At 30.8% G+C, this 15,758-nt stretch overlaps 1 protein-coding gene across 3 annotated transcripts in view; it reads left to right on the top strand.

Annotated features, from left to right (window-relative positions):
- Trpm (transient receptor potential cation channel, subfamily M) overlaps window positions 1–15,758 on the top strand; it is a 191,250-nt gene that overhangs the window by 28,214 nt on the left and 147,278 nt on the right. The window contains exon 1 of one of the 3 annotated variants that reach the window (XM_089705244.1): window positions 6,242–6,438. The exons of the other annotated variants lie outside the window; for them this stretch is intronic. Coding sequence (XP_089561370.1) covers window positions 6,346–6,438 — 93 coding nt within the window. The 5' untranslated portion in view covers window positions 6,242–6,345. Of the gene's footprint in view, window positions 1–6,241; window positions 6,439–15,758 lie in introns of those variants that run through there. 3 annotated transcript variants of the gene reach the window in all.

The raw sequence follows: 15,758 nt of genomic DNA, 5'->3' as shown, positions 1-15,758 counted from the left end.
GGGCGGAAGCTAGTTAAGAAATATTGCTGTAAGAGTAAATCGGTAAGCTCTACAAAATAGGTTCATGCTTCATTGTATTAAACAAAAAAAAAACCTGACTCAAATATATTTTACACTAGCTTGCTTGCTTGTCTGCAATTTTTCTATAAAATTGTTTCAGATTTTAGGTAAGTAAGTAATTAATCTTATATATAAAAATGAATCGCAAAATGTGTTGGTAAGCGCATAACTCGAGAACGGCTGAACCGATTTCGATAATTTTTTTTTTATTATATTCCTTGAAGTACGAGGATGGTTTTTATGTAGAGAAAACGTAAATATGTACCACGGGCGAAGCCGGGGCGGACCGCTAGTTTGAAATAAATGCATTAGCTCTTACATTTTAGCTGTATGGACAAAACGATAAGCACGATGTTTTATTTTGCACGCCTCATAAGCGAAGCGTTGAGGTGGGTACTACTGTCACTTCGCGCAAAACATCTGATTTTTCAAACTTAAAATGTCTTTATGTATCATACATTGCACTTGTAAGATAATACATACACACACATATTAAGAAAAAACACTATTTTTAACGTTCATGATATTTTTGATGTCATTTTTGTTATTTAAACTAGTTAAAAAACAGTTTAAAAAAGTTCTGTCTTGGACGTCCGTGTGTCTGTATGTGCGGATCCTTTTTCTTGTTAACACGATAGCGACCGAAATACTTTACTAATCGAGTCTTTTTTTTTCTCTTACGCTTGAGTATGCTCAGGAATAGAACCCTTTCATTTTTCAGGGTCTGATTCGATGTGGTTTAATTGTTATTAAATAAACAAAAATAATAATTAATAAATATTTATTAAAAAAATTATGAGGCGTGCACTTTTGGATTTTCCAAATTTTTAATATTTTTAAATTGAAATCTATGTTAAAAAAACACAAAATGTGGTAGTCTCGAATCATAATGTCCACAAAATATAGGTGTATAAAATATTTTTTTAAATATAATTTAGAAACCTTTTATATATGTTATATCAATTGCAAACATACTTAAATGTATATAATGTATCAAACATTATTGTTAATGTTATTACACACTGCATGTTTATTTCCACAGTAAACGCTATCTGTTCCACATTGTCGCAGTAATATGGCCAAATCTGTTATTTATGAGAACGTGTAATAAATCATTATTAACCGTCAAAAAGGAGGATTGTTTGTCTTATATATTTTTTATGATATGGTATGGGTAAAATATAAGAAGTATTGACCCTGATGACACGTTAGTACTATTAGGTTCTTATACTGTCTGGTACTGGGAGACGAATCCTATTTAATCGGACTGCTATATTACTTTTCCAAGGGCATTAATTGGAGTCGATTCATGTTTTTTGATTAGGTATAGTATAAATGTATCTATGATTAATCACGAAACAAAATTGATTTTATTATAAGTCAGAGTTACTCGACTTTTCACTATTTCACCTTCAGCTTGAATAGTTTTAGAGACCTTCAGATAATGAGGTGGTGTGAATCACGGCTGTTTATTTACTTATTAAAAAGTAAACATATTATTACTCGGTATACGTTTGATAATATCAGCAATCTGAAAACAGAAACCACCTAAATTTCAGTTAAACTATTTCAGAGGTAAAGCGGAAAAGCAAACGAAAAAAATATTGTTTGTGTATATGGTTTTAATTTATTAATATATCTAGTTTTTTAGAATGTACAGAATTATATGTTTAAAAGATCTTATCGTTGACTCAATTAAAATTTAACAATTCTATATCTATACGAGTATTAATATGAACCTGGCTCTTATGACACAAATCTCTTCTATAGTTTATGAGTCAGTGTACATAGTTATGTAAGGTACCTATAAAGTTTTGACAAAATAAAGAATTTATTATTATTTATTATTTTAATATCATAGCTAGTTAACAATAAGTCATTTTACCCGTTCGCCATGTGACTTCTCACACATATATTTACATACAAATTGTACTAGCTAGATATAATGTGGTTTTCCTTGAAAATGTTCAGCTAAACGCGCCGCTTAATTACAGTGCTCTTGGAGTGTTGCCAACTGAAATAAAAATGTCGTTTTTGTTAACATATTTTGTAATACGCTGTTTATCATGATAACTGCAACCGCGGTTGATCGTCAAACATTATTAGTAAATACAGCGAGTTGGAGATTCAAAATCAGTTCAAAAAAATTAAAAAATATTGTCTGTTTGTAACATTTTTATAGGTTCGTCAACATTATCATCAATCAATATATTATTTTAATCTAGACTTTAAATTTTTGAATGGATCTTGACTTGTGAAATCCAAATTTCTTATTTTAGTAAAGATTTAGCATTTTATGCATTACCTACTTATGTTGCCTTTTGAAAAATTTAGGGTTTAGGTATATAAATAATAGCAGGAATAAGCCTAGGTATACAGTGTGGAAATTTTCGATGGGCCCTGAAGGGAAAGTACTTGAAAAACTGAAGATAGCAAATTTTGCTGAAAGGAAACATTCCTTTATTTTTAAAAAGAAATGGAACTGCAAACTTTAAATACTTAATAAATTTCAATTTTTTTTTTCATTTTTAGTTAGTTCGATTCCCGGTCGAAGCAAGTGAATTTTAGAAAATCTTTGAATGCAGTTCTATTTCTTTTTAAAAATAAAGGAATGTTTCTATTCAGCAAAATTCGCTATCTTCAGTATTAAAACTTACTTTTATATATATAAGTAAATAAGTTTACTTATTTGTTTTGTAGGTACTGTTAAAAAAAAAACATTGAAATATTGGATTTCTTGTCCATACTTTCTAAACGTAGCATATTATTACTTAATAATATGCTCCAAATATTCCATTCAGCCTCTAACCAGTTGGGTAATCAAATTAGACCAGCAGTTTACACGGTTGTCCCTTGATTAAACAAATTGTCTGATTATGGACCTCGTATTTACTTATGTTATCGTGGGACAGGCGAGGTAACTTTGTGGTGACGTCCTCATTTGAATAACTCGTTATTTTACTGAACCTTTCCGAAGTAACGCCATTTGTATGATCCTTTATAGTGGATAATAAAGCACTGAAACAACTTTATTTAAAGTTATGAAAATGAATCTGTATCTTGCTATTCGATTTGAACAGCGTTCTGTTCGATTCTGCAGGTATGAATTATTATTATTAAGTTATTGTAGCGGATTTTCATAATTTCTACGTTATTGTGTTTAATGTGTTTCTGTTATTTTAAATTTATAATATTATCTGTTCTCTCTAAATTCCTAAGTATAGGGGGAAAAAACTAAACTGAGAATAATCATCGAAGACTCTTGCGATCGATATGGCTTGAAAAGTCTTTAAATTTCTTAAGACTTTAGACAGAAGTATAACTCATTCGTTCATTCCTTTCTATTATTGTCGAAATGTATTATAAAATATAATTTAGAACAAAATTCGCTCTTCTTAATATTTGAACACATTCCTAAGCCAATGACGTATTGAATCATCAATCTTCTCGCAAATTACCTTTTTGTTACCATTGTTTGCAAGTCAAGATGAAAGGAGAAGCGTTTAATAATGCAGTATGATGCTACGTTATTACTACATTCATTATGGCCCTGGTTGCGAGAGTGCTCCAAACTTCTAAGGGCTTACTAGATTAGATATATGTATCTACGTAAATATAGCAGTATTCGCTTACATGTTATGCCTTTGTTCAGTTCGAGAGGTAATTTTAATACTTCAATGGCAAAGTTAATGAAAACTTCTAGATTGTTTTACGATACAATGAAATTCAGTGTTTAACACATTAAATACAGTTAATTGTTAATATTTCTAGTACGTTTTCATTAAGATTGTAAATCTTATGAATAAGACCGCAATACATTGTTATAACTATTGAGAAATCTATGACTCGTTTATTTGTCTCTACCAAGCAAAGTAATAAAGCAATTTTTCATCAGTCACTTGTAAAGTTTTTTTCAAATTAAGATAATAGTGAAGAAAGTGTAGCTATACTATAATGAAAATCAACGTATACAATGGTTTATGGCGATCGGGGCTTGAAAATACAAAAAGTACTTAGTGCATATTCATAATTCATACTAGCGATCTCTCAAGTTGGATCGAACTGCACATGGTGTGCGAATTTTATTATAATCGGTTAAGTGGTTTAGAAGTCCATTGAGGACAAACGTTGTGACACGAGATTAATATATATTAAGATTTTTTTACAAAGATGATTTACATGCAAGTGTTACGTGAAATACTAGGTAATTATGTAACTTACACACGCATAGAAAACGTGTGACAATAGATCATGTACTAATGTTTTGTAGAGGTATATAAGAGAGCAAATGAAAAGGCCATAGCCTGTTTACAGGAGTTCGGAACAAGTTTTAATAGTACAAACTGGAATTTCCGTTGTCGCGAATTCCGAACAATTTGTATGAACTTCAGAACTGTAGGAAATAAGCAAATATGACAGTGGCCATTTGTTATACATAGTTTAAAGTTGTTCTCGTGACAATGGAGTTTGGATAGTAGTTAAATATATTGTATAGAAAAATAAAGTACCTGCGTACAGAAATGGCTTTGTTTTATTAGTCAAATATAATGAATATTCCGCTACATGATAATATATTATAATTGGTTTAGCACTATCAGAATTTGTAACGCTTAACGATTTTAAATTACTTTAAATTAAGCTTATAGAAAGAAATTTATTACTTATTCAGTCTGTCGATGAAATTAAAAAAAAAAACAAAGACCATAGAAAATTGTTCCAGCCTCTATTGATTTAAAAATTAAGTTAATAACCCGTCTGTTGTGTATAATATATTAATTATAATAATTGTCTAATATTCACAAAGTATGTTGGTTATTAATATATATGGTAATTATTCACAGATGAATTACCTATTACGCATAAAAGTGATGATATAACGTGAAAGATGTTTAAAATTTATAACAAAATAAAAATTTTGTGCGCGTAATTATGTATGTTTATTAATAAATGGATAAAACAGGTCAAGGACGTTCTGACAAGCATATTTTTGCGTAGGTACTCCCATGCTATTTTAATTTTAACCGGCTCTTTAACTATCTATTAGGGCTTTTTCTTTTCTGAGATTTTTCTGTACTTTGTGATCGTATCCTCTCGTTGATTGTACGGCTTAAGTTTATTTATTCTAAAAACTGTATTTTAAGAATATAATTTCGCAAATAGTCTCTCTGGATAAATGCTATCAAATGTGATACTGAATATTTTATATAAGTTGCCTTTTATGTAAATAACAATGAAATTTATTCATAAAATACACAGTTATCTCCCATAATAATATTGCTGATATACTAATCAGATAATTTTAATTAGGTATCACAACAACAATAATAACTGGATTTATCATCGCAAAATCCACAGCCCATATTGCAAATACATAAGAAAACAAATAGTATATCCCCTTATAGATAGTAGCACTTTATCAAAGAATAAACTTTGAATTGACGTATATATTTAATAACTATTTACTTCATGCCAAGGTTGTCACATCGCGGCTCCGAGGATAGCTAACAGGGGCCAGTGTATGATGCGCCCGCGCATTTTGACTTCGTGTGTGTGATAGTGATAGTGGAAAGTGAATTTGACACTATATAAATCATATTTATTATATTCATATTTTTCGTTTAAATGTTATTAATTGACCCGAAAACGCTTGAGGTACGGAATTGAAAATTATATTTATTTATTTAATTTATTGTAAATTATTGTATTGTATAAAATGAATAGTATTGTACGTGTTTATTATTTCTATTGTATTTTTCTATTAAATTACACATATTTATCAATTATTTTTACTCTCACTTAAAGTTTTGTTGAATGTAAATTCTTGTAGAGTTAGTATCTATATCTATATTACAATAGATACTTTAAACTTTGAACTGCATATCGAATTTGCAATTCAATACCTCGTTTGATGCTGACGCTACTATTTTATGTTTCATTCTCTGTTAAAAACTTTTAACTTTTATTTACATGACCTTTGTATCGGTTGAGCTTTCTTCCTACTCAATTTACTGTAAATATTTATGTATTTCGCTGCACAGTACTCATTAAAAGTCAATAATTATAAACGTATTAGTATCGTATTTTTATCTTAAATACTAATCCATATTTTGCTCTCCAGTATATCTATAATTATTATATGTAGGTATGCATTGTAAACAGTAAAGTACTTATTTAGACTTCACGTCAAATGCCAGTAATACTGTCACAGTGTAAACGGTTATCATACTGAAGTTGATATACTGTGAAAAGTAAATGTTGTGAATAGGTACGTGTTTGGTCTACGCGATGACGTCTCTGGGTATACCGACAGAGGCTCCAGTGCATACGATATTGTTTACATCCGCGTATACACAAAGGCCAACTAATCCACCTAAGAAGGTACGTATTAGATTAAGAATTGGAAATGCGCTTGGTTGATGTTCTGGTTTTAATTCAAATTCAAAATTATTTATTGTAAAAATTATGTATGATGTATTTCGCTCTACAGTAAGTATAGGTACCTAAAAATGTATAGGTACAAATGATAAATCATAAAACTGAAGAATAATAGACGGAAGGAATTGAAAAAGTTTCTAAGCAAAGCTAAAAGAAACAACGTTACATTCTGGCGTTACGAGTAATGGTGAAATGAGTTTTTTTTTTATTTTTTTTTTATGTATAAGTCGGCAAACGAGCTTTCGCGTCACCGTGCAGAAAGCGATGATTGGCGCCGCCCATGAACAACCATAGACTCTGTAGTATTGTGGTTGCGTTGCCGGCCTTTGAGGGAGGAGTACGCTCTCTTCTTAAAGTATTCTAAATTGAAGTGCTTGGGAAATGCCGAATTTGGAAGGTCGTTCCACAGAGGAGTAGTGCGCGGTAGGAAGTTCCTCCTAAAACGCACGGTGGAAGAACGCCAAGTATCGAGATGATGTGGGTGAAATTTGAGCTTGTGGCGTGTGGTTCGGTGGTGAAATTCGGAGTTGTATCAATTCGTTTATAAAATATAGAGTTTCAAGTTATACATTGAAAAAAAGTTATGCACGAAACTCTACTATGAATTCATTAAACGAATAGCGAGAATAACTTTCTATTTAGGAAATTGTCAAAGTAACAACGCGTAGGTTTATGAAATACGTCAGAGATACAGAATTGTAGCTCGCGACAAACAAGCATCAATTTGTCTAGACGCTATAAAGGCATTTCTATGTTTTTTATACAAAAAAAGTCAATTATGTCATGTAAGGCTATAAATAGAAGAGTTACTTAGCCGTTATTCTATAAATAAATTAGCCATAAAATTGGCTTTTTTAGGAATAGATTTAGATGCTTTATGTACAAATGATATGTGTATATACGTAGCTTCCTTCCTTTTTAGGTAGGTGTTAGTATTTTAATAAATGTATGATTTCTTATTTTTCTTACTTCTTACTAGGTAGGCAAATAGTTCAATATAAATCCTTATATCTCTTGAAATAGTCTAAAATTTGTTAAAAAACCCGTAGAAAGTATGGTGCGTAGAAGACGCTATATGTAGAATAATAGACGCTATATGTATTAATATTATCTCAATGTCAATCACCAGTATTTTTGACATAATATGTAAGTGATACCAAGTAAATCGGTCCTCTAGTTAATTAACAAATTGATAATTTAACAAAATTGTTAAGAATTATATTCATAAATTAATCTTTCCCCAAGAGATACAATCATACGAAATATAATTTATATTGAAGAGACCAACCCGTGACCCATGATGTCTTTAAAGCAGTATTATTACCAGTGTGGAAAAAAGACAGCGCTATATAGGTCGTATAGAGCCATCACTTTCTCACGAAATAATACTGCTTTTAGACAACATGATAACCCAGTTTACACTCTACATTATGGAAATTAAACATAACTGCCGAAATGTGTACCTGTACAGGTAACCTAGTAATTAGGTTAGCCTTCGGGCTGTACCCTTGATGTTGTAGTAATGTTAGAATCTTCTAGTAGATTCTAATTAATAATATTATATTAGGTATGCATATTATTAATGTGTCAGAATATGTTAAGGATTGAAACAGGCCCTTTTACAAGTACTTAGTTTATTTAATATGTACTTATATTTTTATACATTTTGTTTGACTTAAAAGTGCTGTTAATTTCTAAGATAATTTTACTATTTAATATGTTATCCATTTCAATGGTTGAATCGCCATATTATTACATCTACATATTTGAAAAAATACAAACGCTGATTCATACATTCGTTTTTAGAAGTATGAAATTTCGATGTGTTTTATTCGACTCAACAAGCCCTTCGAAGGATTTTTAGTCACTGTATGAAATCAATTTAAACATTTTTACTCTGAAAGCAAAATTTGTATTACATAAAATGTAAAGGATATATGTAGTATACTAAGTACCTATGTACATAGTATACAATGTAAACGAATAATATCAAATTCAACACGTGACGTCATCGTGAACATACATATAAAATCGAGTGCTTATAGATTTAAAAGATCTTGTGATAAACAGACTGCGTAGTGTATTTTATGTTAAATAGATTCAATCCGATATGACGTTTTTACAGTAGGATTTACGAGCGGTAAATGTAAACTTGTTTTATTTTTATCTGAAGGTACGTTATGGAAATGAGGATCTTTTGACGATGTTCTTTTTGAAAAAGATTGGGACTATATACTATTAGTGCAATGTTGAAGGAGACTATATTAGGTTGATGCATGTTCTGTATCCGACTTTACGTTATTTGTTTTAGCAAGAGCTAATTTTGAACCAATCATTACAACTCAAAACGAAAAGATGACAGCGCCACTAGAACCATTTCTTATAGATACAAGATAAATAAAACTTTTTTTTAACCGACTTCAAAAAAAAGGAGGAGGTTATCAATTCGGCCGGTATGTTTTTTTTTTTTTTTTTATGTATGTACACCGATTACTCCGTGGTTTCTGAACCGATTTACGTGATTCTTTTTTTGTTCGATGCGGGTGTCGAATTGGTCCCATAAAAATTTTATTCGGATAGGCCCAGTAGTTTTTATTTTATGAGCATTTTTGTCTGTATTTGTAAATGTTGCAAGTGCAAGTTTGAAGTCGGTTGTTTTTAACGCAGTTATTGACTTGTTAATAAAACTTTTTTTTGTAAGCTAGCTGCTAGGTTCACGGCCGGTTTCTAAATTGTTTATTTGAAGTTATGAACGTCTCAAAACATACTTAAATGCTGCTTAAATATTTTCTTGTATCCAACATAAACTTTCTCAAACCTTAGTCAAATCAATTTTCAATTCAGAAACTGTACTAAAAGGATATAGGTGTGTCGTGTGTTCATGGCTTTTCATCCTACCACTTCTCTCAACCGATGTCGTTAGCAAAACTTATTATGTTACATACACCTTTTACCATTTTCTTTTAGTATTTCATCAAAAACGTGCGTTATCTGGTCGTAAAAGCAAACCTTGATACTATATATGGAAATTCTGGTGGTGGTATGATTCAAGTCAAATTCAATATCTTTTTATCTAAAGTTTTTTAGGTCTTATATACTTCACAAATATTTTTATACGTTTTAACTATTTCGCCTATACAAAATATATAAAATGATTATAAATTATTTAAACATATGGTAAAGGCAAGGCCCATAGTGCGTAAGTCATATTTTATTATTAGACGTGAACGAAGCAATTTTTTCAAGCGTGTTATTGCTTTTTTACGATTGCATTGAAATTGATCACGTAAATGTCCGCGGATCGGACACTTGTTGAATACATATGTTATAGGCAAACTCCGAAGCTCCGGCGCTCCTAGGTTGGACTAGTCAATCCTCAGGTCAGACTGAATGACTTAGTCAAAGCCCAAACAAATGTAAATTTTCGGCCTTTGACTAAACAATTTTCGTCAAACCTGGGAGAGACTAATTTAGTCAGGCAAACGTCAAAACACAATTTTATTAAATCGGGGTTTGACGAGTCAATCTCCGATATAGGTATGAAGTGTCTTATCTTCGTATATTTGGAAGCATTTTATCATTTAAGCAGCTTTCAAGTCTTAAGAACCGCTTAACTCTGCCAGTTCTGACACCTGATTGGTCAGCTTACGTGATTTTCACTTTTATATTTGAGATGCTTTGAGAGAATGCCGTGTGGCAGTAGGCCCGCCTTTTGTACGATGTGCAATAAAGTATAAAATAAATAAATAAATGCTTTGGAATATACGGAGGTTAGTTTGTATAAGATTAAGTATAAAAAAATAACATTTTTAAAATTTTGATGTTTATTGTTTTAATAATTTCTTAAGTAATTAAAATGAAAAATTAATCATTTTTCTGACATGGTGAGGCATTAACTTTAATGTTAATTATTGTTTTAATAATTTCTTAGGTAATTAAAGTGACAATTTAATAATTTTTTTGACATGGTGAGGCATTAATGTTAATTGTTTTAATAATTTCTTAGGTAATTAAAATGAAAAATTAATCTTTATTCTGGCATGGTGAGGCATTATGACATTTAGAATTGCACAATACATTAGACATTTGCATAATTTTGAAGAGCATTTTTTATTGCAGTGGCATTTTATAAAGCCTTGGCCACCAAATTTTGAATCCTTTGCACTGATTTCTCTAAGAGACAGCCGAACGTCAGGCACATCTTCGATCTTAAGAAATTTTTCAACGTTTGACCGAGAATTTCAGTCGCTTCTAGGATTGACTAGGCCAAAACCGAAACAGAATAATTTACTTTCGACGTTTGACTGAAAAGTTAGGAGCTCCTGGGTTTGACTAAAAATACTTCAGGCAAAGGGCGAAATTGAAATGTATTTCGGGGATTGCCTGATGGCTTTGGCCAAACCTAGGATAAACCAGTCCTTCCGCGAAGAGACTGTACATCGGACTTTGACTATAACACATACATAAATATATGTAAGTATTAGGATTTAGAACCTAGCCTGTTCCTTTGGGTTTAACAATTGTAGATGTTATGTGTTTATTTGAAGTTGTTTCTTATTGACTTGAAAATACTCTATTGCTCTAAACAGGGTGTCCCACTATTGGTATACTAAGCGCGAAGGGACTTGTAGTTTTGCATAATATACTGATCACGTAAAAAATACTTAACAACAAAATTACATCAAAAAATTTTTGCAAAATTTTCCTGAAAGTCCATGTTTTCTTCTCTAGCTTCGCGCAGCCGGCATGTACCGCTTCGCTAATGTGAGCAATTTGTCTATGAAAACATAATCTTAAACGATAGGTCACGTGCTGGTAGTAAAGCTGGGCGGGTTGCTTGTTACGGGTTTACACATAGAGTTTTAAGAGTTCATCTATTTGAAAAAAAAAAAAAACTGCTCCTGGAATTTAATAAGTATTTTTTACGTACTCAGCGTATGCAAAAATATAACCTCCTTTGAGCTTAGTATACCAACAGTGGGACACCCTGTATAGGTAATGTATACCTACTCTATCAATTGCAATTGTGAAATATAGACTATAGAGTATTTATTCTCTAGTTTCGTTTTACGGTGCATTTACATCAAACGAACATAGAGCTGAAGCTAGGCAAGAGCATTCTTTCGTGATCTTTTAGTGCAAACGAAAACTCGTGTTAACCTACACACACGCTCTTTTTCGATAAAATCCTTAATAAATCTAACCCATCTTTTATTTCTAACCGGAAAGTATATTTATAGTGAAAATAATTATTTTGAAGATTCAATTTAATACACAAAAATTGCTTATTAGATATGTACCTATGCTTTTCTCACGCTAAGGAAAATTAATGAATATCTATTACGCGTGTATTAAAATTAAATATACCTAAGCAAAATCTCTTAATAATTCCTGAATCAAAATATCATTGTAAGTGCATGTCAAATCTAAATTAAATTATCTTTAACTTGAAAAAATGCATTTAATTGACATAATTGCATTTTAAATAACAGTAGTCTCTCTTATATCCGATTATATTTAAATTTAATGTCTGTCACGAATTAAATTATTGTTTAGTAGGGTTTATTAATTAAATCAATTAGGTAAAGGCCTGATTGCATTAAATATTAAATGCCAAGTATTATATTATCTGTGGTAAAAATAACAATGATTTAATTACTTGAATGAAATAAAAACCATAATAATTATACTGTACCTAAATTAGTAAGCATATGGGCTAAGAACTATAACGGCTACAAATTCGTGAGGAAATCGAGAAAACTATCTCTCACGATGTTAATAAAAATTAGGCATAACTAACCGTTTGGTTGAACCTCTTTAATTGTTAAGTACGACCAATTTAACCAAACTAGACTTGGTATTTTCTTGTTATTGATTTAACGCAGGTATTATTCATTAAGAAATTAAAGAATTTAAAGGGATTTCGCATATTTTGAATCGTAATGTAATGAAAAAATCGCGTTTTAAATCCGTTAAAACCTTTTATTTCCAATCTAGTCTTTATAAATTTTGAGGAAAAATAAAGCAAAAAGAATACAGAGTATACACGAAAGTTTAGTTAAATGGAAAGCAGATAAATTAATGCATAATTGATAAAGTCGTATCATAAACGATAAACTTGAAAAGTTACAGTTTTGACAGGCTGTCGCTTCTGGGACCGGGAATTAATTTTGTTTGAGGCGAGGAGCCGGTTTGTTTGCAGGAACACTTTGCCGGACAGTTTAATTACGTTGTACTAAATATCTTAAAATGATTGAGACTGTACTATGTGAATCTATTGCCAAAGTCAACGTCTTTTATAAAGTTGAAGACTATGTTCTATTTGTAGACTATGTTTTAAGAGGAGCAGGAGAAAGAAGGAAAGTAAAGGAGTATTGTTTTTTCAACCGAACATGATACATACTGGAAGAAAAATATGTATGCTCAACTAACTCATTAACTTGAAGAAGAGGTTTTGTTTTAGGCATCTTAGTTTCGAATCCACGCCACATATTTTGACTAAGGTGTAGAGTTTGTGAAGTTAGGCCTTGTAGAGTTAGGGCGTGTAGTGTTAGAAGCTTGGCTCTACATGAGATCTGATAACTTTTTGACAGTGCGAGTCATATGGACTCGTCTTGGCAACATTTTACATGAAAATGTTTTTGGTGGGATATATGTTTACAGATTAGTGTAGGACCATAGCAGGGCATAATGAAAATAAATAGGAAGGAATAGGGAAAACATTTTAATTTGTAATAGTTTATCGTAACTGGTGGAGCGTCGCGTTTTAATCCAAAATACATGTATGGTAACGAACCTAACGAACTTACTTTTAGACTTTTATATAATTTAAGCCCCATAATAAATTAATCGCATTTTAAATTTGTCAAAATATTCTAAAAATTATATAAAATGAAGTATGTAATTAAATTTTCAATTCAATTATTAGATACTTTAAATGAATAGATAATGAAATGAAAATTTAAACCGACTACATTCCTTTGATTCGTGTTATATAGCAAAGTTTAGACTTTAGAGTCTTTGTTTCGTTTTATTAGTTTCATAATAAGCCATTTTGTTACGGTCAAGGACAATGAATAAAAGGAGTCCTTGACTACATCGATTCTGTTTTAAGCTTTATATTTTATATACATTTTGTCGAAATAAACCTAACTTCGTAGCAAACCACGAATAATTTATATTAGACTAGATTTCCGCCCGCGTCTTCGCCCAAAGAAAAACCCGTGATAAAAAGTAGCCTATGTCTTATATTCTGGGTCTTCAGCTACCTACATAACAAATTTCATTGTTAACGGTTGAATAGTATTTGCGTGACAGAGTAACAAACATCCATCCATCCTCACAAACTTTCGCATTTATAATATTAGTAGAATTTAATTTTTTTTATTGAATTGTAGAAAAACTAAATAAAATTAGAGATAATATCTTATGCCGCACTGTAATTAGAAATCAGCCACTCAATTACCCAGAAGATTAAGATGAAGTTAAATGAAATTATTTAAATTAAGATTTAAATGATATTCCGTCCGACCCTTGCTAGTTAATAAACGTATTAGCACTAGGTACTAGAAATTGAAGATTTTAACCGATTTTAAACGCGATTTATTCATTATATTGCACTAGGAAATACTAAGTATTAGCACTACTTAAAATAATGAAAGTCCAATGGCAAACGATAAAAGAGTGAGCTACAATATTGTCTATTATTGCTACCAAATGAAATCATGTTAATTTATAATTACATATAGAAAAATCAAAAAACAAAGCACGTATGGTGCCCCTTCCCACAATTTAATATACGTTTTTTATGATATTCCTAAGCTAATAAAAAATAATTGTATCCTGTAAAAAGAGCACGCTGCAAATAGACACGTATAATAAATTATTATAGTCTCACCATAAAAAATAACTTTTGGAGTTTTATGTAGGCCGTAAACCGGCAGCCTCCCAAGGTTGTCTATAAAAAATATAACTTTATAAGTGCCCTTAAACCAGATTCCAATATAGGACGATTGAATAAGTGAAGAATATAATTCTATTTGCGAGCTTTTTGCCCGACCCTATACTTTTGTAGGCACCGAAGTAATAAACATGTCTGAGAACATTATTTTATGTGACAATTTTGTAAAAAAATGATAAAATTCGGTTACACAGAAAATGTGAGGCTAGGTGGGCTTTTAAACATCTCTATGTAATAAAAAGAGCGTGTGTACTGAGCACACGTGCCAGAAGTTAAACTTCTTTGACAAGATTCATAGATACCAAAATCGTCGCCTTACTCCATGACGTGCGACGGTATTGCCATGACGCGACCTTGAAATTTTACTCTCAACGCGCCTAAAGAAATTTCACTTCAAAAATGAATCGTCAAATTTAAAAAATCGTAAAGCATAAAACTCGGGCTCGGCCAATTTGGTAATTACTAACTACGGCTTAAGTAAGGTTCTTATGGAGAGAAAACACGAAAAAGGAGCAATGTAGAGCAGAACAACGTCAGCCAAGGGCGCTAGAACACTAAAAAAATCTCTGTTCTTTTTGCATGACAAAATACATAAGTAATAAATAAAATTAAATGATGATAAATCACATTCAATACCTCACATGACAGGTTAACAATAATAATAATCGAATCACTTATATGTTCATTTTAACAAATATTTTGATTCACATGTTGATAATTCGTTTTTCATTCCTACAAACGAATATCAACATTACATTTACGGAGCGTTCCTTCTTATCTTACTTGAACAAAGGAAAAATCATCTATTGGCAGTACTTCATCTCACTTCACTTCAGTACATCACTCGCAGACAACTTCATTTTATTGACTGCCAAATCAAGAACAAGACAAGAGACGATAAAATGCTGTGCTTTGTAATAAAGAAATAGATATTTTTTTTAGTTATCGGAGTATTGAGAAATCAAATATTATGTATTACAATATTATAGTTGTGTATTTAATAATAATTAGGTAGTTTAGGTATTTAGGTATCTACTTCTATTTGCAACAACGAGTTCAACTCTATCTCTCTGAAAAAATCATAGACAATCTATTCTTAACTGTAAGATAAATATTTTGAAATACCTTTTTTCTATATGCTCTGATATAAACATCTTCGAATAACTTCTTTTCAATTTGTTTAACTTTGCTTTGAACTCAATATTGTTGTTTATATTGAGTCAGTGTTTCTCAAATATTTCACTCGTTAAATAAAAATACGCAATATCTCAGGAACGGTGATAATTACATAAAAAACATAAAG

This window comes from Colias philodice, chromosome 16, assembly GCF_061535455.1.
Source record: "Colias philodice isolate Cphi_HAF_F1 chromosome 16, ilColPhil1 Martin Lab GWU primary, whole genome shotgun sequence".
NCBI lineage: Eukaryota > Metazoa > Arthropoda > Insecta > Lepidoptera > Pieridae > Colias > Colias philodice.
Note: the sequence above shows the minus strand (reverse complement) of the source record. Positions and strands in the feature narration are given on the sequence as shown.